Here is a 26443-nt window from a genome sequence, read left to right on the forward strand (position 1 = left end):
TCACAATGGATTACTGTATTAAGAAGCCAATAAACCCAACCACATTCTTTTTAAGGCCAATAAAATAACACACAGCCCATTTTTTTTGTTAATCCAAAAACATCTCCTTTTTAAAAAAAAAAAAAAAAAAAAAAAAACAAATTGTTCTTTACAGTTGCAGGAGGTGTTTTTTTTTTTTTTTTTAAATGTCCCAGTCTCCATTTTGGTCTGAGCTATTTTAATATTTTAATATTTTAATTTATTCATTTAAAATCCACATCCACACATTTTAAGACATATATAAACCATACCAAAAGATCAATAAGCTATGAATATACAAACGTCTTTTCAAAAGTTGAACTACTGAACACAAAATGACTTCTATGTCACTGAAAATACAAAAACTGGGTATGTGCAAAAATGTGTATGTGTCACTGTATATAAGTTACGTATTGCCTTTCAGCTAATTTCCACACTAGCTGTCACAAAATGAAAACTCATCAGCAGGTGAGTGTTAAAGCATCCTTTTCATGTCAGGCTGTGCACATGCATCATTTTTGCACAGTGAAGGTCACATATCCAAGAACACATGTATTTGTTGTTGTGGAAGTTGGCTTAAAAGCTACAGAAGAGCTAATTCAATACATATTTTGTCATATTCAGTTAAGTTCTTCATCTGCTCATCATCCTCATCAGTATCTCATCAGTATCTGGCAGCTTCTTTTCCGAGGGGCCACTGACGCAATCTTAGTTGAAAAAAATTTCCATCTGACTTCATTATAAAGTAGAAAAAGTTTGAAAGAAATTCTATTTATTGATGACTTGGTGAGGCACTGAAAAATCACCCATTGGGTATGTGGCATGGCCTGAGCCCAGCTGGAGAACTGCGCCTCAGTGTGATGAAGAACAATATAGAATACCTGAAAGGAACAACATTTCTATTGTAAAACTATCTGAATGGTCTCACTGTTTACAGAAGGGTTTATCTGAATGAGAGTGTCAGCAAAGTGTCATCACTCAGGCCGCCCTCGCTGAAGGCCTTTGAATGCACCATTTTGTGCTTGCCTTGCATACTGCACTCCTACAAGGATGGTCTCAGCCCACGTTTGAGTGACTGAGACAGATATGAGGTCACAGGATAAGGAAAAAGCCTACCCCTCTCTGTTGAGGCCTATGAGCACTTCTGTTTGAGTAAACAAACAAGCAGGCGGCACTTTGGCTCCCTCAGGGGCCAGTGATTCTCCTCAAAAAGAAGGATGAACCACAAAGACGGCTTTTAGATGCTGGTGCAGACGATCCCCTGCAGATGCTTCATGGTTTCCTGTTGATCATCAATATCTGGTACCACTTAGTTGTACGACAGAACCTTTTAGAAGTGAGATAGCACATTTTTAGTTACAGAAAATAGACTAAAGGTTATTCAGTGCACTCATCGAGCAGTAGGTGGTGGTTCTTAGTGTTTCGAGTGAACAGACGTCAAGGAGAATTATGAAGCATTTGTATTGTCTTTGTGACGCGGCTGAGAAAGTAAATTAAAGCAATTAATCAGGGACAGAGGCCTCCTAAGATGTCTTGTGGCTGCCTTTATATTGTTGTTTCCCTCAGCAATACTAAAGTGTTGTGGTGGTTTTGTCTGCGCATGATGGATGTTTTCTATTTACACCATTGCAGACTTTAACCATATTCTCCAGTATGCTGAACTATGCTTTTAAGGTTTGGTCTTGGGTTTAGAATGAAATTTTAGATGAATGTATAAAACAGAGGTTAAAGGAGGACAAGAAGATGAAAATTATAATTATTAGAATGTGAATGTAGGACCTGACTCTTATTGTAAATACTTAAAATGAGATAAAAGATTTGGAGAACATTTTGTGGATGAGAACTTGCTTTCTCAGAAAAATCACACAATAGGAAGTGTGGGCATTACGTTGTAATTGTGTGAGCATGTGTGTCTATAGGCCAGAGGCAGCATGAAGGCACATGAACCAGTGACATATCAGGATGCAAGTCCTTGTTTGCCCTCCTGCCTTTGTAAATTTCTGTGTGTGCGTATGTATGTGTGGTATGTTACAGTATCACGTCTGTACCTGCAGACCTCATGATGTTTTGTCATTACACTCCCTCAGTAGATTATACTTGTTTAAATAATAGCTCCTGTGATGAAAAATTAAATACCTACACAGACATATTTACATGTTTGAGCAGCTACAAATGCCATGAATAAAGGCACATGTGTCTTTAAACCTTGTGTGATCCAGATGTGATCTTTACTTGCCATCACAACATACAGGAAGTCTAGGTCACATTGGATTACAAATCATAACATTTTTTTTTTTGAGTGGAAGGGGTGGTCATACTGGTTGCTGTGTCCTGCTTTGCCCATTTTGCTTATTGAATTTAATCACAACACATTTATAATAATCCAGAGAGGCAGCCCACTGCCCTACTTTTGCATCAGAGAGAGACAGAGGCGTGGACGTAAACACAGACATCAGTGCTCGGTCAGGTCAGTCGAGAGACAGAGGAGGGGTGGCGATGGCAGACCCAGACAGTGCATGACACAGACTCCTCCACTGGTTTCGGAAAGGGAGAGAGAAAGATATGGGGTTGCTAGGAGACCCAGCCTAATGCAAACACAGCACCATCTGCTGCAGTGAGATTTGGAGTGGGTTAGCCAAGTCGGATAGAGAGAGAGAGAGAGACTCAGCCCAGGAGGATCATTGGAAACCAAGCTACAGGGACAGACTGAGGAGGATGGGGGACAGAGGGAGAAGAGGGATGAAGGATGATAATGAAAGATAAGAAGGTAGAAAAAAGCAAGACCGGATGGGGGCTGGGAATAAGGAGGAGAAGTGAGAACAGGAAGGGAGGGAAAGAAAGAGGAGAAAAGCATGCATGACACGGAGCTTGATTAATGTATGACTAACAGGTGTGACTCTTATACCACCCACTCCTCCGCATACGCACTAACTTTCATACACACATCTGCAAATCCATTCTTACAGAAACGATGATGAGCAACATCCTCATGATATTTTTTTGTATTAAAAGTAGAGGTGATGAACACTGGTGGAAGAGAAACCAAGGTGCTGCTGCTGTTATTATTATTTTTTTTTTCATTGTCCCCCTATAGTAACAGATGATGCACTTGTTACCATGGGGACAATAAAATGTCACCACCAGATATCACCGTTCTGTCGCAGCAGGCTTCATGCCCACGTTCTGTGGTGGCGTCAGGTCAATTCACGCAAACATCCACCTCGTCATTAGTGTGAATGACTCACTTCTACAGTTATTAGTGTTGTTTCTAATTAGGCTAGGATGTTATTAGTGCTGAGAAGCTGTACTCACACCTTTTATCTGCAAAAACAAAGCATTACCTCAGGTCGGTCCACAGCTAATCTGTGCCGATATGTGCAGATGATCTAGTTCAGTTTCTTAAAGGGGCGATTTTACACATGATGGGTGTAACATTAATGTTTTACAGCTTACATATGTTACACATTTTAAGAACAAACCCCAAAGTAATTTTTTTAGGTGTTGCTTTAAACAATAAGGTAATAACCCTGATCACGTCATCTTATAACATGAAACATTAAAGTTATGAAAGACAAGGGCATCTGCAAGGCTCCAATAGCCAAACAAAAGATGCTATTTATTAGTACATGATACAGTAGGAAAACTATGTTCCTGTGTTTTTGGAGCTTGACGCATACTAGGGAATAAATGTCAGGATGTCTTGGCTTCTGCTGCTTCAAATGTAGCCATACCATATCATGTCTCAGTGAAATTGCAGCACTAAATTGTTCAAGTGTCCCTTTAAAGTGCATGACACCTATTATCAAGATTTATGATTGCACAAAAAGAAACACTATATTCCAGCGAGATATCAAGGTGCATTTTATTAGATGAAGATCCAATGATATATAGTCAACATCAGCATCCTCCTTTACAAAAGACAAAGTTGAAACATTTTCAGTAAAAAAGTTGTATCGTACAGCCAATGTGGGGCACCAGAGAGAAAGCATGACATGACCTAAATCATATTCATTCATCATCGTATGGATCATAGATAAAACACAATACATTAACATTATTTACATCTATAACACAGAGGTTGAAATGGATGGTAATCCTCATAATGAATACAGTAAATAGAATATATCCATATATTAAGATCTTTTGTTTACAAAATCATAATGCATTATATACTGTATATCAGAGAAAGGCTATCCACAACCTTGGCTTTCAGCTATACACAACACCCTTTTTGTTTGTCCAAGCAAAATGAGATTGTTTGGTCAATTTATTGTTTATGGGTGATTTCTTTGGTTGTGCTGGGTTTAATGTCACAGCCTCCAACTGAGCAGTCAGCTTCTGAGTTAATGAAGAGACTTATCTGCTTAGGTTTGGTTGTAAATAAATTGAACAAGGATTGATATATACTGTACAGGGCAACTTCTAGAGCAAGGTTTGCACCAACAGGAAACTATGTGACAAACAGAACAACTAATTTTACTTGTCTAAACCAGGATCACATTTAATCTGTAATACTCTGTGCCACTGCAGAAGGATCTTGCAGCTCAAATGGACTGAGATGAAACTGATTAGTGGTTGTATTACAGCACAAGGTTTCATTGCAACTCTGATACACACATGTTCTTTTCACAAAGACATGATAAGGGCCGAGCACAAAACTGGTCAGAAAACCTTTGTTTTAGATCATGCATGCATTTTTCTGTTGCATTTCCATGGCACAGAGGCAGCTATGATGGATTCTCTCATTTGAAAATAATTTCCATCAGATAACACATCCAACACACTGGGAAGGATCCTGGCCTTAGCTAAATAAAAAAGTTAGCATTAAAGTCAAGGTTAATGTTATGTCATATATTACCTAGGTGTCATAGCTCAAAAGCCCATCATGATGCATGAAGAATATGTAGTAAGCTAATTGTGGAGGACAAAAAAGGCAAGAAAAAAAGATCTAAAACCAGGGCTAAAGAATAAACTGTGCTGGTGCATTAAAGAAGAATAAGTAAATAGATCTATCACATTGCTTCATAATGTTGCCCAGTAGGTTTCTTATGTTTTATGAGTGCAGACCAGTGTAACAGCAGTTAAACAGCAGACATCCCAGACTGAAAAAGAGCCTAAGAGTGACAGTTAGCCTGTTACATTTTACACATATTGCATCTACAGTACACAACTCTGTAGCTATGAATATACCTCTTAACTTTAGCAGAAGTAATAGCTCACATAAAAAAAAAAAAAAAAATTGCATTCTTCCTTGGCCCATGAAACCAGTCATGCATTAGCCATTTGTTTCTTCACATCAAACACCATAGAGGCCTGGTATTTGCATGATATCTGGGGTGGGGTTCATTTATTACTATTCACTAGCTGCTGGCCCAAGCCTGCAGAGCCTCATCAACTTTGCTCATCATCATCATCTTACAACAGCAGAAAGATGCTCACAGTGCACAACTTTGGTATCTCAGTCAAAGTTGCTCATCTGAGACACACTTATGTTGTGTAATTCTGTCGAGCCAAGTAGCTAAGGTGGACGCAGAGATGCGTTCACAAGCACCACACGATCATGGAAAGGATCAGCAGATCACTTTACATGACTCAGTGTATCGAAGGATGAATACAACTCTGGGGAGACGCTTTGCTGCTGTGAGGGCAAATTCCTGTGAGGTTTTAGGACGAGCTTGTTGCTGTCTGTATCTGTATCGCTGTTAGCCCACCCTGCCTGTACTGAGCTGCATCACTGGCAAGACGTGTAGTGGATCCCAGCCAAAAGCCATCAAAGCCACTGCATAACTGGATCAGGATCTTCCCCTCCCTGCTGTGTTGAATGAGTAGCCTGGTGTGCAGCAATCCCTGCACCCTTCCCCCTCCACCATCCAACGCCCGTGTGCTTGGGCCTCCGTGCCAAGCCTCAGCGCCAGGCCTCATCACTGGCCCAGCTGGCATGGCCCCGATCAGCTAGATTTGCTATAATCATCTTAGGTCATCCCATTCACGCTGGGGGACAGAGTGAATGTCCGTTAGTTCTTTAACCAAGCCCTCCCCTCGCCAGGCCAGGCCAACTGGCCTATTTCTGGCTAAATTTCCACTGAATGGCCTGTTAAAATTTACAAATGAAGATGTCTCCTTGTAGGTATAGAGGAAGTCTTGTGAAAATAACACATCTACTGTTGCTGGCCAGTCACCTAGTCCTGCTAGCTGCATATAAGCCTGCCTTCTCTCCCTGTCAACCTGGGATGTCTGGGACCTTGATGTGTGTAGGTTTGTGTGTGTGTTTATATCAAAGAAGAGGTGTGGTAGAGAGGGATGGGCAGAGAGTTACAGGGGTTAATGGTAAATCAGCCAAACCAAAGTCACACACTCACCCACCACACCCTCCCTCTCTCCCGCCCATCCATGTGACTGTCCATCCAGTCACCCAGTTCCCCCCTCCCCTTCACTGCTGTGCCTGCTGCTCGTCCCTCAGTCCCAACCATTGTCCTTGATCATGTGGGCCAGCTCGATGATGAACTTGCCCTCTTTATATTTCTGACTGCTCTCAAAGGCATGTTCCTGGAGGGTGTGGCAGAGGACAGGAGAGACGGCATTTAGTTCAAGTGACAGATGGACAGGGAATAACAACATGTTTGTATCTGTGACAGAGAGTAAAATAGTGTAGGAAAGGACACAAGGAGCATAAAACTGCCTGCACAGGACAGCCTTTTAGCTATATATGAAAATCTCTGACTCAATCCTGTCCTGTCTCTATCAAAGCTGGTTATATAATCCTCAGTCACTAAACTGCAGAACCCAAATCTGACCAGGCTGGACCACCGTACCTTAAACTGGCAGGAATGCGTTTCTAACGACTAAGAAACTGCCAAAACCAAAAGGTCACAGGTTTGAGCCTTGCAACAGCCAAAAGTGAAGTAAAGTTTTCTCTTCATTTTGCAGGGTGTTAAATGCATTTGTGCTGTAAGGTGTGTAATCCAAAATTCCTCTGGAAAATATGAATGGGATTTATAAAAAAGGCCAGAGCCAAAGTCTAGCTACACAGAAGCTTATTTACTTGACTTAGTGTTTGTCTGTTAAGTAAAAAATGTTAAAATATCACCTTATTATTTATTAGTTTTGCACCATATAAATATGTTGACTACACAATCTCAACTGTTAGGGTTAAGGTAAGACTGCAACAGTTTACTGAGCCAACCCTGTAAGAGAATTAAGTAGCTGGTAATGAAAACGAAAAGATGAAATTTCATGATGCAAAAGTTGATGCCGTGGAACAACCACAGAGGCTAAATGAGTAAACAAGTTACTTTAATGGCTAATTACTTTGATTCATGCCTAAATGTCTAAAACACCTATTAGATTCCCATCACTCTTGGTTTGTTGTCTTTAGTGCTAATTAGCACAAATTAGCTTGCTGACACATATGTTATATCATGGCCGTCACGCTCAGCTTGCTGTTTGCTGTTGCGGTTTGTTCCGCTTTCACCTTCCATATCCCATCTTTTTATGCCTACAAGAGCCAACAATGACAGCAGCAAGCAATATGCCTGAATGTAATGAAACTTTGAAACAAAGAGTTTGAAACCCTAAGTTGATGTCCATGTTTTTTTAATGGCATAAAATATTTTAACACCTTTTAGTGGCATTATTTCAATACAGCTCCCATTTTGAAAATTGTTCCGAAAGGATTCTTTCCATGTTGGATTGCACTAAATGGCTGAGCTGGTAGTCAATACACCAAGTTCTGCATACTGTACAAGTCCATTAACAACCTTGTGAGAGCCATTCAATCACTGTGAGCCTCTCTTGAAAACAGTGTCACAGAGTAGGCTGATACTAATGTACTTTCACTGTGATGTGTCTGTACCTTGCTTTGTCTTTGTTATTTTAGTTCAGAGCCGCAGAGGCAAGTTATCAGATTTCTCAGTGTAGAAGTGCAGTAGGTCAAGCCTCTCAACAGAACTTGATGCAGAAAATCAACACTGCTACAACTGGTATTAATGGCAGCCCTCTATTAAGACCTAGTGTCTATGAGCTTGTGCATGCCTTGTGGGGTCCTGACAGGAATAGAGAGTAGCTACTTTTGAAACTGGCTTACCAGCTGTTTACCAGGTGTCAAAAAGAAAATGATTATTTTTAGGCCGAGCGGTCAAACAATCTGGCTTAAGGTTAGACACGTGGCGGTGAACATTATGGCTAAAGGTTAGGTAAAGGGTGCTGTCAATGGAGCCTTCTCATAAGTCAAACAACAAGGATACTGTGTGCCTACTTGTGTCTGAGTTAACCCTTTAATGATACAGTCACGTGGCCTGTAGTGTAAACTCTCACCTCCATGCTGACAGGGTTCACCAGTGACAGCTGCACAAGCTCAGCTCTGTTGATATATGAAAGCAGCTAACATGTGGATCCTGTTTTTTTTCTTCTCCCCAACATGGGACCTAAAATACTCTGTTCTAAATACATACTGCAGATGTATTTTCACTTGCTATATACACAGACTTTGACTGTATCCACAGCCCAAATATATAGCTACACCATGTGATTTTAACACTAAAAGCCTGACAGCAAAAGTGACATTTATTAACACCCAGCAATGACAGTTGTAATGAAAATTAGCCACACAAAGCAGAGTTAAAGGTACCTACAATACCACAGAACTCTCTACCAATCTATAGATTTAATCTTTCAGTAGATTTTATTAAAAATCCCATAAAATAAATTAAGACTTCTCTTTCTGGTGTCCACCTGTTCAGGGAAGTCTGTCTAATAATTATTTTAGCCCACAGCTATACCAATGCATTGACCCTGAGAGGAAGTCCAAATATAATTAGGGTTCAAATAAAATTAGGGTGTACCATAATAGCAACCTTCCAGTTTATCATCTTTTAACATGGATGCAGTTTGTGTGCTGTGCATCAAGTCAGCCAAGGACACTTACATATTTCCAGCCCAGGGTCGTCTTGCAGTTCTCACAGTAGATATCTGCTACTGCATGCAGGCCTGTGAGCAGAACTCTCTCCTCTGCAGGGCCACACCCGACATTCACCCTGAGGGAGGGAAAATCAGTATGTGAAAGGACCCTCAAGCAGAGACAGAGTGAGAAAAGTAAAAAATAAATAAAATAGTGGTGTGAAAGTGGCTCAAGTTGCTCATTGCATGTACTGTATGATGTGCTCAGAGTGAGTCATTGCATCACACCCACTCACACAGTGCATACTGATGGGGCACCAGGCCACAGAGCATAGATTCAAGCAGTGTAATATTCACACTCAATTCAGTTTATAATGACAGTACTCTGAGGCACAGGCTGGCTCTGCCTACTCTGGGGCTTCAAAAACAACACAACTGCTATTTGGAGCAAGGTCCACTATAAACCTATTTGAAACACTTGTCTCCTGTCTATCCAATATGTTTTCCTAACACATAAGATCAAATGCAATTTGCCACTCCTAAACAGGTGGATGGAAATGCAGCAAGAGATATTTGGCTTTTTCAGACAGATACTCACACCGAGTTGAACAGGTAGGCTCTGCCCTGGCTGCCCTGGAACGACTGCAGAGGCGAGATGAAACAAAGATGATGTTGCCATAATAACCTACCGATTCCTGCAGCTCAATAACACTGTTAAATTATACAAGTATGATTATATTACCATAATACCTCAATCAAATAACACTGGTTTGATTTAAGACAGGCTTTTAATGATATCTTTAGTTTAAATTGGTGTGTAGTCTCCAAGTAACAGCAAGTGAGAACATCACGGTTGACTTATGTAAAAGAAGCTGTACCACTAACAACATTGGCTTTGAATACAAGACACATTAGTAGATTTATTGTTACGACCAGCAGAACCTCTTTCTGTAGGTGAATGTGTTTTCATAGTCGCACGTGAAGATAGTGCATTCATAATCCAATCCACTAACCAGCTTATAACATAATCCATCCACAGACACAGACATACAGGTGTTCAACCTGCTGGTAGTTTTTATAATTCCTTGTCTTCAAAGCTTGTCCTTTTAATAGCTGTTAATCACGTAACATGAACTGTGCTATTAATATTAAATATAAACTAACACTAATTACACTAACAATTTCTAAAGAAAAACATTATCTCTGGTAAAAAATGTACATCTTTGTGTCCAGTATCTTGTTCAATCTGTTATAATTAGCTGCATGAATGTTAGGAAGCAACTGCTGTTGGTAAGATGAGTGCTGCTTTAGCCACAGGCTACCTTGGAGATGAGTTCATCATGATTGGCCAGGTGAGCTCGGCAGTGGATGCAGCTGTAGGTTCGGTGGCAGCTCGGCAGGTACGCCTGGAAGGTCTTGGAGCGTGTCATTCTGACCATGGGCGGGGTTGGCGGGCGGTGCAAGAAGGGACTGCCAGCCCAGGTCGGCTCACAGGGGAAGCACCGCAACACACAGGTGAGGGCCGTGGTGGGCGGTGGGTCGGGAGGCGAACACCTGAGTACAGAGAGGATACAACAGCAGCCAATGGTTACATGGTTATGTAACAGCTGCATCCTTAAACTGATGGTCCAAACAGACTCACAGGACATTACAGTTTGCTCTGTGGGTTTAGAGCATCAGCTCCAACTTCCTTGCATCCTTTAAACGTTTGAAAACTTGAAAAAAAAAAAACTTGTGATGAGACACCATGCATGATTAATGAGCCTGTATCCCAGGTTGAGTCATTGATTTTCATATTTTATTTGCAAGGTATAAACACCAAAGGAAGTCTCCTGTAGGAGATGGCTGGTGCAACACTTTGGTCCAAACCAAAGTATGTCAAAAACTATAGGATGAGTTGACTTATCATGATTTGAGATGAGATGGGATAATCCCAAAGTGAAATTCAGATGATGGTTCCCAGACAATGAATCGTACTGACTTGGTGATCCTGACTTTTAAACGTTTATGCTGAAGTACTGAAATTCTCAGTTTTCAGCTTCTCAAATGTGATTCGCTGCTTTTCTGTTTTATAGAATTGAGACTACATGTCTTTGGGTTTTGGACCATTGGTCAGATATTTGAACATGTCACACTGGACTGGGAAAAGCAAATGACATTTTATGTCTTTATATCGACCAAACAATGAACCTATAAAATAACGAAGTATTGGCAGAAAATAAACAGTCATTACTAGTGAGTACAGTTTATTGTCCAGCTGTCTCCATCAACCGGCTGTCAAACCATTCAGCACTGACAACAGCTGAAAGCAGCATACACAAGCAGCAACGCTAGCTCACATTCTGTGTTTAAGGCTATGAGGCTGCAAAGATAAGCTGCTTAGGGTAGCACAACTGTGAGGATCGTGCTATGCTCACTCCATGACATCTAAATAGACTGAGCCCTTAAAATACTTCTGCTGGGGTGGCCTGGTGACTGAGAAGATTAGCAATCTGGCCTGGGAATCCGTCCCAAAGGCTCGAGGCCAGGAGGACAGGAGTATGTTTTGACTAACTGTACTGGAAAAAAAATGGTTAGACTGTTCTCTCTACCTCATGGTGCAGATCTAATTTTTCTGATGTTATTGCTTAATGCAATTCAGCACTGTAGCTGCACTGCTACAAGTACATCATATTGACCAGAATTTAATCTTGTTTAATCTTTGTTTTATTCCCTGGTAGTACTTTATCTATAAAGTTGTTGATGAGCATCACTAAAACACACTATAGATGACTTGCATTGTCTACCTGCCTATTTGAACTATTATCTTTCTAATTTGAATAATACAGAAAACACAACCTTTCTAACTAAATTAGAGTATTTTGGTTGTTTTCTAGACAATGTCTCTCTATGGTATCGAACAATTGCTTTAGTAATTTGGTCTTTATGAGTTGTTTCATCACCTTCACACTATATTGTCCTATCCTGCCTCTTCTCTTTTTTGTCTGTCTTCACTAAACCATCTGGAAAAACTAATAAAACACTGAATGGGAACAGGAGGCCTCTATGAGCTCAGGACAAACGACAGAGAGGCCTCTTTACTTTACTTTACTCTCCTATATGATTGTTTTTAGTGTCAGACGGTGGCTGATAAAGGCCCCAGTGCTGATGGAAAGGACTGGGGGATATAAATAAATAAGGCAGTGAGACGTGCCCTTGTTTTCTCTCCTCTGACTCAATGCCAGCGGTGTAGGATTGGGGCACAAAGGCACACTCAGTGCAGTTGTCAGAGTTGACCCCTGACCCACACACACACACACACACACAGAAAGACTGACGGTTAACCCAAAGCATATTTTATTCTCTGTAATTTCAGTAGTGAGGACAAGTAAGATGTTTATGTAGCATCAATCCTCAGAGATTTGTTCAAAAATATTGTGATGGCCACTAATATTATCTATTCAAAACATTTTCCCTCCCTTAGATTAGTAGAATTACATTAAATGAACAAGGAAAAGAAAGAAGACATTAAATGAACAGGCAAACTGTTTTCATCATATTCTTAAATGTTTAAGTCATTCTTTTAGCAAAAATACCATCAATTTTCAGTTCTAGTTTCTCAGTTGTTACAGTTAGCTGCTTTTTTTCTATGCTCTGTTTTTGTAAAGTGAATATCTTTGGGTTTGGTACTGTTGGTTGGACAAAGCAAAAACATTTGATGACATCACTTTGCTTTATGAAACTGTGAAGGCCATTTTATGCTCTTTTTGTTGCAAAGTTGAAACTTCATCAGAAATTTCAACTTTAATTAAAATTCATTTTTAGATTCTTTTTCTGAGCTAAAGCTCAAACAACCAGTTAAATGTCTAGAGTGCAAGCCTGTCAAGATCCTGTCCATCACACATGAAGGCACACGAGGCGTTTACTCAAGCTATGTTGTTATATTTGACTGTCAGCATGTTAACGGAGAGCATCTCATGATTCATTAATGTGCCCTTAACAGCGGTCATGAATTATAGCATTGCACGTTACACGTCTTGCCCATGTGGAGTTCTCTGAAGACTCACTTCATTATAGCTATAACAGTGTGTCAGTGCATGGTGGTGGCTTTGGGAGGAAACTGATATGTCTTAGTAAAGAGATTCATAAATTGTAATATAGTCACCATGTGTGATATTGTTGCTGTTGTTTAACATGGCTAAGGAGATGCTGAAATTAATTACATGATTAACAGATCAGCTAATTGTCAGATAATTGTTTGGCAAATGTTTTGATAATTGGGGTTTGTTAAAATTCACTTGACTGAGAAAAGAATCCACAAAAAAAAGTAACTTTAGCATTATAAAAAAATAAATTGATGTAACTGCAAAGATAGAGTTTTAAATATATATGCCAAAAATATTGAAGAGGAAGCAGATGCAGGCTTTATACAATTTTAAACCAATGACAACATCCTGGGCCTGTTTAGGGCAGGACTGTGACGCTGTTTGACATTTTCTAACAATTTCCATCAGTTTCCAAGAACAGGGTAACACTCATCTTGGTGGGTGGACATGCTTGAAAGTCATTCTGCGAGGCAAAATTGTTGGTGGGATGCTGGGATGCTGTCACGCTGTAAAACGCTGATGCAAAGAGTCAATTAGAGCAATTCTGCACTAAAAAAAACTCTGACAGAATAAGAAATTGTATAAAAACTGATCACATATCCAGATATCAGAGCATCTGATCAAAACAAAGTGTCAAAACAAAGACTGCATGACCTCTGCGTGTGTCTTTGTTGTTTGCCCATCTTTTATCAGTTCTTTCACTCTGCCTGCTCATGCCTTCTGTGCATTGGACCCTATGCCTCTCGACATGTTTGTATATTTATTTTTCCTGCTTTCGCTCGGTCTATTTATCAGTTCTGCCGCGGGTTGTTTGAGGTCACTGAGCTGTCCATTCTGGTCATCACAAAAGGCTATTTGCCACGAGTCTCGCGAGCCAAAAGGGCCCTTGTGTCCCAACAAAAAACCTTTGTTATGTAACGCATTGATGCTACTGCTGATGCTGTTTCTGACAATGATCAACAGCAGGCGAAAGACAGAGGGTAGGAAGAGATATGCGTTAAGATGGATGGGCATCCAACAGGGAAAGGGAGTTAGTTAAATGAACAAAGAAATAGAGAAGATGTGGTGTGTGTCCAACACTGGACCAGATGTGTGTCCACTGCCCATGAGCTGCATTGACACAGTTTCTGTACTTCATGTACTTTCGTCCTGTTCTCAATTCAGTGGTACACGACAGCCAGCAGCATACAGCAGCATGACATCACTGACTAGAGGAGCAAAAATCTCCTCTCTGCCTCAGCCCCTCGTATCAAATCTCACTGATGAAGCCATGCTCTTGCATCCCGTGTGTGTCTGGTTACCGTTGCTATGTTTTAGATGTACTTGCTTCAGATTTTCTTGTGTTGGTCCTGTAGGGAAAGGAAGGCTGTTTTGTAGTGTTTGATGCCTGTTTTTAAATACCTCTGGGACTCATATGTTAATATATTTCCTTACAAAAAGACCTAAAATAAACACTATATAAATTATCATTAGCTCGTTTGTTATAACTCACACATTCTGCATTCATATACGTGAATTACGTCTAAGGCATTTCTGTTTGTGGCTATCAGATGATAAATAATCACTCAGCATAGCTACTGAGAACTGTACAGAGTACACAACTTTTGCTAATTTATTCAAGCTGTGCCTGTGAAGATCACTTTTCAAGGCCTGCAGCTCTTTGACCCCCAGTTCTGTTGCCTGGGTATCAGCCCCTCACATGATCAAAACCTATCTGCATGCACACACTGCAATCAAAGCAGGTGAACATGGAAAGGTTGTGACTTGATCAGGATCTTGAAATGCCTTTATGTACTCACATGGACTTTACCCAGTAGGTTTTTTTGGGGGGTTTATGCAGCCTTTTCACCTGCAGCTCTACTTGTCCTTGACTTGCATAGGGTGCTCACCTGTGTGTGTAACACATTAATAATCTCACAAAACACTTAGGTTTAAGTTTTACAGCGTGTGTGTGATTAGAGGCATTATTCAGGTTACAGGCAGTGGCGCACTTGATCTGGGGCAGAACTTCAGCCGCCACACGTAGGACAGATGGCGGGGATGCCTCAGATCAGCAAAACACACACAAACAACGCACACACGCAGGCACACACCCCCGGCACTGAAAAGCTTTAACATCTGCACTGACTGTTATAGATCGGCGAGAATCAGTTGAGACTCTGTGGTCACATGATTGCATTACACGATAACCCGCATTGATCTCCGATGACGTGCACCATCCCGGACAGGCGCGCACACATGATGATGGCGCATACTTGCAGGATTGCCACCGTAAGCAGCATGTGTCCTAATAATATTACATTACATAGTGTAGCTCTGCTGCAGAGTAGCATCCGCAGAATAAACATCAGTCCAATAACGAAAACCTGTTATAAAAACAAACCTAATGCACGATGATGTCAGGACACTAAACCATAAACATATATTTTTGTTGTATTAGTACAATATCAGTCCGTGTTAAAAGTTACCTCGAATATAAAGTAGTGGAAAGGTAGCAAGTCGGTGCTGGAATAAGGTTCGTAGAGCGGTATGAAAACAACGCGTAACAACAAATGCGGCACAGTGGAAAAATAACGCAGAGAAAATTATTTTACCTTTGAAAGGAAGAAAAAACGGGTCTCCACGTAGCCTAGAAAACGTCGCACCTCCTCGTTTTCCTCGTTGCAGTGCCAATCTTAAACACTCTTTAGCATTCCTTCCCAGGAAATTTTCCTCTTCTCTTCAGCACTGGCAAGTCCTGCAGAGACGCAATGTTTTGACGCGCAACGATGCCCAGCAGAGTTTAGAAGAGCCAGGCAGAGAGAGTGATGAGGCAGATAGCCGGAGCGGGAGGCTTCACTCTTACCTACTTCCGTGTTCGCAAAAGCTCCACGGGGCAGAATCAGTTTTTACTAAATTTTTAGTTTAATGTTTCATTTAAACAATTTATTGTGTGATTTTGAACATCTGTGACTTACTAGGATGTACAACGTCGATATATTAGCAGCCGTCATGTCGCGCATACTCAGTATAGCTTGATACGATCATTTGTTGCATTCATTTACTGTACTTAATCAATAAATTGTATATTTTATTAATTTATAGTCGTCATCGTCATCTGTCATGTTCGCCTTTGACAAACGCGTTATTACAAGTTGTCACACACAAAACGAGAGCTTTCGTATCACAACTGCACTTAATTAAAGAAAAAGTTTGCCTATGGTTGCTAACCGGCACAACACAGCTCCATCACTAAAACAACCGTGATTGGAGCACTTCATTTTCTAACTTTAGCGCACGTATTGAAAGAAAAGCTCATGTTCATGAAGCAGAGGGAGCACAAAGTGTAGCCTACGGCAGAACTCATCCAACACTCCGGTGGACGTGAACTATCTTGTCAGCAGAGTTGATGATCTTTGGCCAAACTCACACAGGCCATTGAACTAATGAATGAATGACAGCTGTTTCAGCCAATCAGCGAACCGATAGAGCATAGCAACACCGCGTTCATTGGTCAAGGGTAAAGGCGAGTAACCAATGAGCTCATTGGAGGCTTATTTTTCACTACTCGCTAGGAGGTAGCCTAGCTTAGCGTTAGCTACCTGTGGGTATAGTTTGAGAAAATAACATTAGAGCACAAAAATCTCAAGGGTTCTTGTAAAAATCTATAGAAAGTGGTTATTTTCATGTAACAGAATATCTTCAGCATCATTAAGTTTTCCACTACAGGGGAAACTTTTCAATTTATTTTTAATTTAACCCCCACCGAGTCTACAGCGCCACCAGGTGTCAGTCTGCAGGTGGTTACCAAATAATTATTCACATTATCACATATTTTTATTCAAGTTGGTCTAAACATTGTTATAAAGCTGTACGTAAACACCAATTTGTAATGATGTTTTAATTGCTTATAGGAAAAGAATGTGTAGTTCCCAAAAAGCCAAGTCTACACATTTGTCAAACCATACATATTCAAACAGAACAGTGCAACAAATGTTTATTTATGCATGCAAGTACAGTACAGCATGATTCATGTAATCAAAAATATTCTAGAGAATATTCCCTAATAGAAGATCTGCAATATGACTAGTAGACACCAAACATTTCTTAAGAATAATGCTTATGGATGCACAGGTTTTGTCAAAACAATAAAACATCAGACATCAGATCAACAATGTAAGGATTTTACTAATATAAAAATGATCAACAATAAACTTAAGATTTAAACAGCAACAAGGTTTTGATTGTGAAATACCAAACGACATACATTACATTCAGCCATTCTAACATTCATTACTGACCCTGACTATATGTTGACAAATTAATGGTATGATCATCCTCATAATCTTCACACTTCAAACTTTGATTAAAAAATGTGAGGAACTTTTAGACAACCTCTGTCTTTATTATATTCTGATTTCAAATGACTGCGATGAAGTGATCAACATGTATCAGAACCCCTAATATCTGGCAAATATATTTTAAAGCACAAACCTTTAAAATGTTCAGACTTTTTAAATATAAAGTCCTGTTTATGATCATACCACTACTTACTAAAATAAATAAGATGAAGTTCCTTATTTTGTGTGCATTTCCGTAGATTAATTCAACAAATTGTCAGTCTGATACGCTCCAGCAGATCCCTGTTACCCTAAATAGGAATAAACAGGTATAGATAACGGATGGATGGAGGGATGGATGGATGGATGTCAGTCTGACAGAAAAATCTAGACTAATCAATTACATATAAACATATGACAGCTGTTACATACAACCCATTGTACAACCCAAATATATATATATATTTACCAAAGCAATCCACAGCTTAGTTGAATTTTCTGAATAAATATGAAACAGTAGCACTTCCTACCTCAGTTGGGCTAATCTGGCTGCATCTGGTATATATAAAAATATCCCCCAACTGCTTTGATTAGTATAGCATTAAATGTGCCAAGTGACAGAAAAAAAAATAAAGTCAGCCTTCAAAACAGCAGTGGAAATTAATGTTACATTTCATTATCAAGCTGCAAGCACAATACCCAAACCATGATGCAGTAATACTACAAACCGTAAAAAGCTAAAATAAAGTCTTTAATTCAGTAAAACTTAAAAATGTTTTCAAGTCAAAATCCATCCATCCATTATGAAATTAAAAATATGTAAGACTTACAAACATTATATTTCAGTGCCTATTTTGTCCCATTTTATAGATATTCTGTAAATATCCTGTACAATATCGTGTAATGCCACAGCACTGGCTGCCCACTGCTCCGGGTGTGTGTTCATGGTATGTGTGTTCACTGCTGTGTGTGTGCACTTTGGATGTTAATGGAGTTTCCCCATTTGTGGGACTAATAAGGGTAATAACGTAACTTAACTTGTGTGTGTGCATGTGCATGTGCATTGAGGGATCCTAGAACACAACCCAAAGATAATATACAGAAGGTACAGTATGTGTCCTGATGATGATTTTAGGTGATTGATGTGAAGTACAGGAGTTTGTGTATACATGAATGTAGGGAAGTGTCACAGAAGAAGATCCCCACTGTGTGTAGAGTGTTTGAGTAGCTCTGCTGGAATGAACGCAGTGTACCTTGGGGTGAGGGGTGGTGGGTGAGGTAGATTTTGGCAGGTCACTGGAGCTTAGAAATGCCATTTCTGTCCATGAAGTCTTTAAGCCTGGTGGGAAAATCTGTCATAACTCCAGTAGCTCCCAAAGCAAATGCCCTCTGGAAGTCCTCCTCATCATTCAACACCCAGATGTACACCTGAAACCAGAAGCCATACTTGTACAGTTTAAAACACACACATTACACAGTAGTGAGAGTCACATTGGGCTCAAGAATGCTTCTGTACTCTGAACAGCAGTGTTCACGGCCACTGCAGTCTATTTCTGAACTTGGACATTTCCCAGTAGGTGCTCTTAACTACAGAATAACACTGCAACTACAACAAATGGCTCCCAATATTCAGACAGGCTGAGTATTGATATTGTATACTACGGAAAACTGTCATTCTTGAAAGTAAAAATGATACAGACAAAGAACAAAGTAACTTATTCTGTACATGTAACTAGTGGCTATTAACTATGTACACGTCAACACTGGATACACTTGTTTAAAATAGCCCCAATAATGTAAACAAACTAGTTTGGAGCAATGTAATAAATTAACTTTGTAGGTAATTGGCCACTGGTCCTTATTTGCAATCATTGCAGATAGATTCAATCATCTATCTGCAGTAGTTAATTCAGATTTGTGAGGACTTGTGCGGAGGGTACATAAGAAGAGGTTTACCTGAATTCCCCTGGCAGTTAGATGGTCAAATAGAGCTTTCCTCATAAGCAACCTGCAGGGGAATAACAAGTACTTGTCAGCAGGGAGGTGCTCTAAGTATAGCAAAGGCACAGAGAAGTTTAGCTGTACAACTGAAGAGGTTTTCCTTTAATCAGGGCCACATGGCAATACATGGCAATACATTGATAGATAGATAGATAGATAGATAGATAGATAGATAGACATGTGACTTACGTGTCTGCCAGCCAGGCAATGAGTCTCTGAGTCCTCGTTAATTTTCTAGGATCCTTTAGTCTGCAAATTCACATTTAAGTGCTATTGATGTGGTTGCCACAATAAAACATTATATTAAAAATTGCTAAAATGAAAAACATTCTCAAAAGCAAAAAGTAGTAAGACATTGTTTTTCAAATAGTCAATCTGTGCTCTTCACTTTTTGACAGTACTGGCTGTCTGAGGTACAAAATGATCATACAGAGTTAGATTTGCTTGAGTTAAACACAGTCCTCGACAACTAGATGGACCAGTGCAACACATGTTCAGGACATTGGTCAAATTCACTCTAGGAAACAGAAAATCAATAAGTACAACTAGAAGAAAGTGTAATTTTTTTGTTTTTACATCAACACTTAACAATAACACTATAAATACAACTGAACACAACAAATTGGTAATATAACAGTAACAGTGTGAGACTGTTTGAAGGGGGGCTTTGTACTATGCAACTATTTAGTACAACTTAAATAGTGTAAAAGCCTTAAAAGAAGTGTAATGAGGGAAATCGCTTAATCCTTAATGAATGTTCAGTACATATAATCTGCTCTGTGCCCTTGATCCTTATGATCCACTAAGACACACCCTCCAGGAAGGAGTTGTGAATATTTTACTTTAATGACTTAATCAGTGAGTGAGATCATCTTTCAGACAACACTGTGGCCCAGATAACAGCCACGGAAAGGACACACAGCAAACGAGCAAACGGTGAAGTGTGGTGAGTACACCTGAGCTGAGGATGACAGGTATATCTTGAAATGTTTGAAACCTGAACCAAACAAATTATAGTGTATTTCATTAAGGAAAACAAACCCAGTATATGTATCTTAAAAAACACTTCTGACAGTCCTGACATTAGGAGGAAATTTGCTATTCCCCACATTTTAGTAAAAAACTCTTAGCACAAGGTCCACCTACCCATGAAAACACTAGTGATTCTGTGGGCTAGAAGTTTCCCCAGCAAATACACCGTCTGCTGAGATTTTTTACTTCCAAGGTCCACAATGAAACATTAAGCTGAATTCCAGACATTGTTGACTCTGGCTATAAACAGAGATCAAACTTCAGCATTTAGAGAACAATTTCTCCAGCTGATTAATTAGAAGCAGCTGAAAATTGTTGCCAATTTAACCTTTTTAGGTAAGATTTTGCAGAGAGAGGCAATTTTTAGTGCATTGTTTTCCTGAGACGCAGTAGGTTTGTTCCTGTTCGTATTTTAGAGTTTGGGGCAGAATTATAGTTTAATCCTGTGACCCACTTAAACGTGTGACACGTGGTCATTTAGAGACTGTTCTGGAATAAATCCATGCTCAAATATGGAACTTAACCCAAAGTAAAAAAGGAGAAAAATGTCTTTATCCCCGTAAAACAGCTGTCAACCTCTGGCCTCCTATCAAATGCTGTGTACTTGTAGACTGACACTGATCAGCTCAGGTGAAGCGTAATGTTATTGATGTATCTTACTGACTAACTAGACCTGTAGAGGACCTGTATCTGTGTCGTGTTGTACAGCAACCAAAGGACAGTCTGAGACGATCACTGCTGGGCAGACATGTTGAATGCTTGCCACCATCCTATGCAAGAGACATTGGTTCAAAGAAACGTCTCACTTTGGTCATTTTGTGTCTCTTTGTAGTGGTTTATATCTTTTTGACATCCATGTTTGTTTGTTTGTTTTTTTGGCTGTTTCTTGTGTTTGTAGTCTTTGTGTGGTCATTTTGCTTCTCTTTGTTATTTGACTTATAATTATGACTTTGCTGCTTTTTTCCAGAAGCGCTCTTAAGTGAATCTCATTGTCATTTGATTTTTTATGTGCAGACTTACTTGGTGATAATGGAGGGCATGGGGATCTCGAAGAATTGCTCCTTGAGGGGAATGAAGGGCAGTAGGCCTGTGTAGAAGAGGCCTAAAAGCTGCAAGACTCTGGTAAGGCTGAACAACACTGGAATCCTAGGGTTCTGCGCAAACACACAACCAGTTCCCTTGTTTTTCACTGATAATAATGATACACTGTACTTTCAAAGGAAGTCTTGAGATGATTTGCTTGTTTCTATGCCAAAAGTTTTAGAAACCAACTGTACTACTGACTCCTGCATATAATATATGAATATGTGAAATTTTCTCAGGCCATTACACGACAACAATATTTTTACTGCTGGCAGGTTGTTCTGTTACAGGTTGTTTGATACAGGAGGAGATTCACTTCCAGAAATGATTGGAACAAATGTAAACATAATACTCATATGGCTAAAACAAAGTCTCAAGTGACTAATATCAAAAAATAATTAAGATCTATTTCCATATGTCCTTAAAATAAGGCCAAACATCTTAAAGTACCTCTCTGTAACACTTCTTGACAATCTGGTTGCTAGCGTTGCCCCACACAGTCAGATGCTCTCTGTCGTACTTAATGACCAGCTCGGAGACCTGTAACGAGTCATTATTGCAGATGCTCCACAAAAAACATGGTACAAAGGTGTGAAACAGATGGGAAACTTTGCTATTCCTTTTTGCCATCAATTTCTGCTGCTGACATTTTAAGAAATGTTTACTTCCACCTAATCAAAATTGTAAATTCGAGAGTGAAAGAACGCTCTCAGTGACTCAGCTGGCACTGCTATTGAGGCTGTTTTAATTCGACTAAAGTTGATGCAGTACAAATGAAGCATAATAATACTGTCCATCCTATTCATTTGGTAAGCTTTGGGCAGCCAAACGTGGTCTCACTGCAGACTTGTCAAAAAGGCATTTTAATTACAGATCCAGCCTGTTCCCAGTACCAGACTGCCAGGCTTAAAGTTAAAAAGAAACAATGGCATTTTCAGAGAATCAGCCCCTCTTATTTGTTCAGGATGTTGGGGCAAACTGATGAAGATGGATCCTAGTTTCATTGCCTCTTTGTTTACTTACAATAATAATAGGCAAAAATGTTTAGAGGGTTGAAAGAAGACATACCTTCTTTATAAGTGTGTCGTCGTTGACCTTAATGTCAATGTTGACAGGGGTATTAGGAAAGGCATCAAAAACGTCCCCGAGGAGTGGGATGCGTTTGTCCTCTCCTCCCTCGCAGAAACACTCTGTGTAAACAAGAACAAGTGTGTTGGCACCAGTTCATTCACCAGTGCAACTGTGGTTTTCCTGCCAACAGACAGTAAACTATGAATTCAAATGAAAATGATCTACAGATAAATACACATGCACTAGATATAGCTTTGCAACATTAATTCAGTCATAGGTGAACTCAGCTTTGTATCAAACCTTAGATACACCACCTCAAACTCTCACACTGGCAACTAATGTTCCTAAGTATACATATATAGTATATGTAGGTATAGTAATTCAACTCATTAACAGTGCTCACCCCTCTGAAAACTTACTCCCAGCTTGCAGAGGTATGGAGGGAGTTCCTGCAAAGAGCATACAGCAGTCAGAAATTAACAGACAAGATTTACAGCCTACAGTGAGAGCCTGTAAGTTCAGGTGCAGAGGTGGTGTGATTAATGCATTCATATTAAACAACCCAACAAGGACAGGTCAGAGCCAGATTAATGTAAAGACATCTGTGTTTTCTCAGAACTAAAAAGCCAAAGATGACAAAACTTTGAACCTAACAACGTTAATGTCTGCAAATATCATTTTGGTACCTTATTTAGCAACATTAAAACAGAGTACATGTGTGTAAATGAGAGGTCAACAGTCCAGAGCAACGGTGGAAGGAGTGTGGAAAAGAAGTGAAGAGACATGTGCAAGCAGGTTGGAACGGGTGGAGGAAAGTGTCAGGTGTGATGTGTGACAAAAGAGTGTCAGCAAGAATGAAAGGAAAGGTGGACAAGACAGTGGTGAGACCAGCAATGTTGTCTGGTTCTCTCTGGGAGTGACGAGGATGGATAGGATCAGGAATGAGGACATCAGAGGGACAGCTCATGTTAGATGTTTTGGAGAAAAAGCCAGAGAAGCCAGATTGAGATGGTTTGGACATGTTCAGAGGAGGGACAGTGAATACATTGGTAAAAGGATGCTGAGATTAGAGCTGCCAGGAAGGAGGCCTAGAGGAAGACCAAAGAGGAGGTTCTTGGATGTAGTCAAGGAGGACATGAGGATAGTTGGTGTGGGTGAGGACGATACAGAGGATAGGGTTAAATGGAGGCAGATGATTCGCTGTGGCGACCCCTGAAGGGAGCAGCCGAAAGGAAAAACAGATTTAGCAACATTTATCAGTATAATTTTTGTTTAACTTAAAGTTGTGATCACTGGTTTCCATACACACACAAATACTGGAGCTGAACTTTGTAAGATGTGTAGAACAGAGTTAAGATCCTAAGTAAACAACAAATAATCCGCTGATTATTTGAATTTTTGTTGTTTTTGTTTAAATGCTTTTTTTAATCATGCAAAAGCTCATCATAGGATGTGATCAGGTGACTTGTTAGGGATCTGACTGGATTATGGCACATGATTCATCAAACCCGTTACCACACTTTGTTTCATGTTTTAACTCAAATATGTCTGGACCTATTGACGTGTCTTTTACATATTAACACTAATTAAAAAAACAACTGTCTGTGTTCATTTTATTTTATTTTTTTGATAATTGCAGTTTACTGATTGACTGACTGACTCTTTTTTTTTTGCAGGTGGTAGAAAGAGGAAAACAGTCAAACAATTCAAAGAGCTATTTGGAAAAAGCACATAGTTATTTCTCTGTTAGCTATAAAAATGGGAAGAGAAGAAGAGAAACTCACAGCGTAGGTCATGTCGGAGATTTGGGCATCGATGCCAGTGGCTCTGTGTAAGTTGGTATCATGTGAAACCACTACCTGCTCATCTTTCGTCAGGTGGCAGTCCAGCTCCAGCATGTCTGTGCCGAGATCTACAGCACTGCATCAACCAGAATACAGTACACATAGTGGTCTTATCACTATACCCAGGAGACTCCACTGACCTTTATTAGTAACCTCACCACTGTGGTCAAGCAGCCAACAGTGACAGCATAAAACAGAGCACATACACTTTCAAAGAATCACAAAGCTATTCTCTTCCGACTCTGCTGACCCTTTCATACATTGTTAGTTAACTTAACTCCACTTTGAGTTAGGGTAACATAAATGAGCTCTCCTCACCACTTGGGGGCAGTATTAGTGGCTCCAGACCCACACTATGTATATACTCTTTTGTTGCATGGTCCACACATATGTGGACAGTTAATTAACTTTAAAGTAAACCTGAATTTCTGATTAAATTAAAGTGTATTCAAGTTTCATCCTAATTTTGAATAATAAACACTACTTAAAATATTTTTTACATAATTAATGTATGGTAAGACCAATAAATCAATCCAAAATAATAACAGTATATAATCAAAGCCTTTGTGTTGAATAATGATCTAATGCATTTCTGCCCATGTGTTTAAGTCTGGGTAAACAATAACAGAAAAGTGAACAGAAAGTTAACAAGTGTGTGACCACCAAGCTCAGATGACATACACTGACCACAGTCACAAGTACAAGCACCAGTTTCAAAAACACATAAGGAATGACCAAAATTATAACTCACTGCTTGAAAGCTGCCATAGTGTTTTCCAGGTTTTCACCTGCCCCTACAACACAAGAAGTAGACACTGAACACAGTGCAGTGTTTTCCTTCTATTTGCACCAATGTGAACACCGTTCGATGATGACATTTTATTTATTTGCGTTCTGTAAATCAATCAACCTACCAATATAAATATACTACCAGGTTTAGAAGGTCATTGCCTCATCATGTGGTTACACAACTATTTATGTGGAAATGTCAAATACTGTATAATACTGTAATATACTGTAATAATGTCTCTGGTTAGCTAATAAGGTCCTGTTTGAGATGGGTAATATATATACTACAATATAACCAAAACCATGAAAATATATAATCATGAAGTAAATGGTCTAATTCCTACCAGAAATGGGAAATGTAGCTAACTGTTGAGAAATAACTTGGAACTTCACTGGGAAATTGGGGCTAAAATGAGGGGGATATTGAGAGAAAGAAAAATAAATCTCATTTGAAAAATACTGAAATCTGAATAGTTGCCAATGATTCACCTCCACGGTGGGAAATGTGTCTGCCGAGGAAAGTCTCTCGCTTCCTCCGGTGCAAAAGAGTTGGGCATTTCAACAGCAGGGCAGAGGTGAGCACATAGCCCGTTACGGTTGACAGGACATACACTGCTGCACACATCTTCTATCAGTCTTCTGCAAAACAAACACAACCCAGTGCACAAATACAATGAAGCAGGATTTCTCCAAACCTTGTCTAGACAGAGGTGAGTGTAAAGCTTTCAGGGTCAGTGAGGGCAGACCCTCAATGACCCTGAATCCATTTAGGATTATTACATGTAGAAAAGTGAGTGTAAAGGAAAATAATCATAGATCCCTGACAGTTGACATTGTCAAAGTGCTTATGATTAAAAATATAAACAATTATATAATTAGTTCAAATTGTTTTCCCTTTTAAATCAACTAATCATTTGATTAGTCCTGATCAAAAGAAGTCAGTTTATAAAGAGAAAACAAGCTGTTGCATGTGAACAGCTTTTTAAAAATCATGTGTCTACCCAGACATACATTTTCATTCACTGTTGTAGAGCCAGTCTACAGTCAGATACTATACTAGACAACATTTAGCGCAACAAACAATAACGGTGTCAGCGTACTAGCTGAATTAAGCTAATGTTAGCTGAGCCAAGGGTCTCACAAGAAGAAATCTTACCTTTTTCATAAAATAGTTGGGGTTTTCTCTGGTGTTTAGTCGTAGCTAACGCAATAATATAACGGCACTAATGAGTGAGTTAATGTCCTAGTGTCTCTGCAGGAAGTGACTGATGAAATGTTGTCTCCAGCTCTGAGCGAACAGCTGTTT

At 39.6% G+C, this 26443-nt stretch overlaps 2 protein-coding genes across 5 annotated transcripts; both read right to left on the reverse strand.

Moving 5' to 3' along the window:
* Window positions 1–6436: 6436 nt before the first annotated feature.
* On the reverse strand, window positions 6437–15781 carry ypel2b (yippee-like 2b). Its single transcript, XM_026292789.1, has 5 exons — window positions 15593–15781; window positions 10236–10467; window positions 9512–9555; window positions 8942–9050; window positions 6437–6564 (listed from the first exon to the last, which is right to left on the reverse strand). Exons 2-5 carry the CDS (start codon window positions 10350–10352, stop codon window positions 6475–6477), a joined length of 360 nt encoding a protein of 119 aa, XP_026148574.1. The 5' UTR covers window positions 10353–10467; window positions 15593–15781; the 3' UTR covers window positions 6437–6474.
* Window positions 15782–16956: 1175 nt separating this feature from the next.
* On the reverse strand, window positions 16957–26431 carry gdpd1 (glycerophosphodiester phosphodiesterase domain containing 1). 4 transcript variants are annotated; one of them, XM_026292769.2, is made up of 12 exons: window positions 26294–26431; window positions 25627–25776; window positions 25100–25142; window positions 24289–24424; window positions 22908–22953; window positions 22502–22623; window positions 21884–21973; window positions 21371–21504; window positions 19508–19567; window positions 19274–19325; window positions 18571–18745; window positions 16957–17628 (listed from the first exon to the last, which is right to left on the reverse strand). In XM_026292769.2, the coding sequence occupies exons 2-11, from the start codon at window positions 25760–25762 to the stop codon at window positions 18611–18613; spliced, it is 954 nt and encodes a 317-aa protein (XP_026148554.1). In that variant the 5' UTR covers window positions 25763–25776; window positions 26294–26431; the 3' UTR covers window positions 16957–17628; window positions 18571–18610. The 4 variants fall into 4 exon arrangements, with proteins under 4 accessions (XP_026148554.1, XP_026148545.1, XP_026148535.1 ...); XM_026292760.2 differs by having other exon boundaries at window positions 16957–17691; XM_026292750.2 differs by having other exon boundaries at window positions 16957–18745.
* Between the last annotated feature and the right edge of the window lie 12 nt (window positions 26432–26443).

This window comes from Mastacembelus armatus, chromosome 13, assembly GCF_900324485.2.
Source record: "Mastacembelus armatus chromosome 13, fMasArm1.2, whole genome shotgun sequence".
Lineage (NCBI taxonomy): Eukaryota > Metazoa > Chordata > Actinopteri > Synbranchiformes > Mastacembelidae > Mastacembelus > Mastacembelus armatus.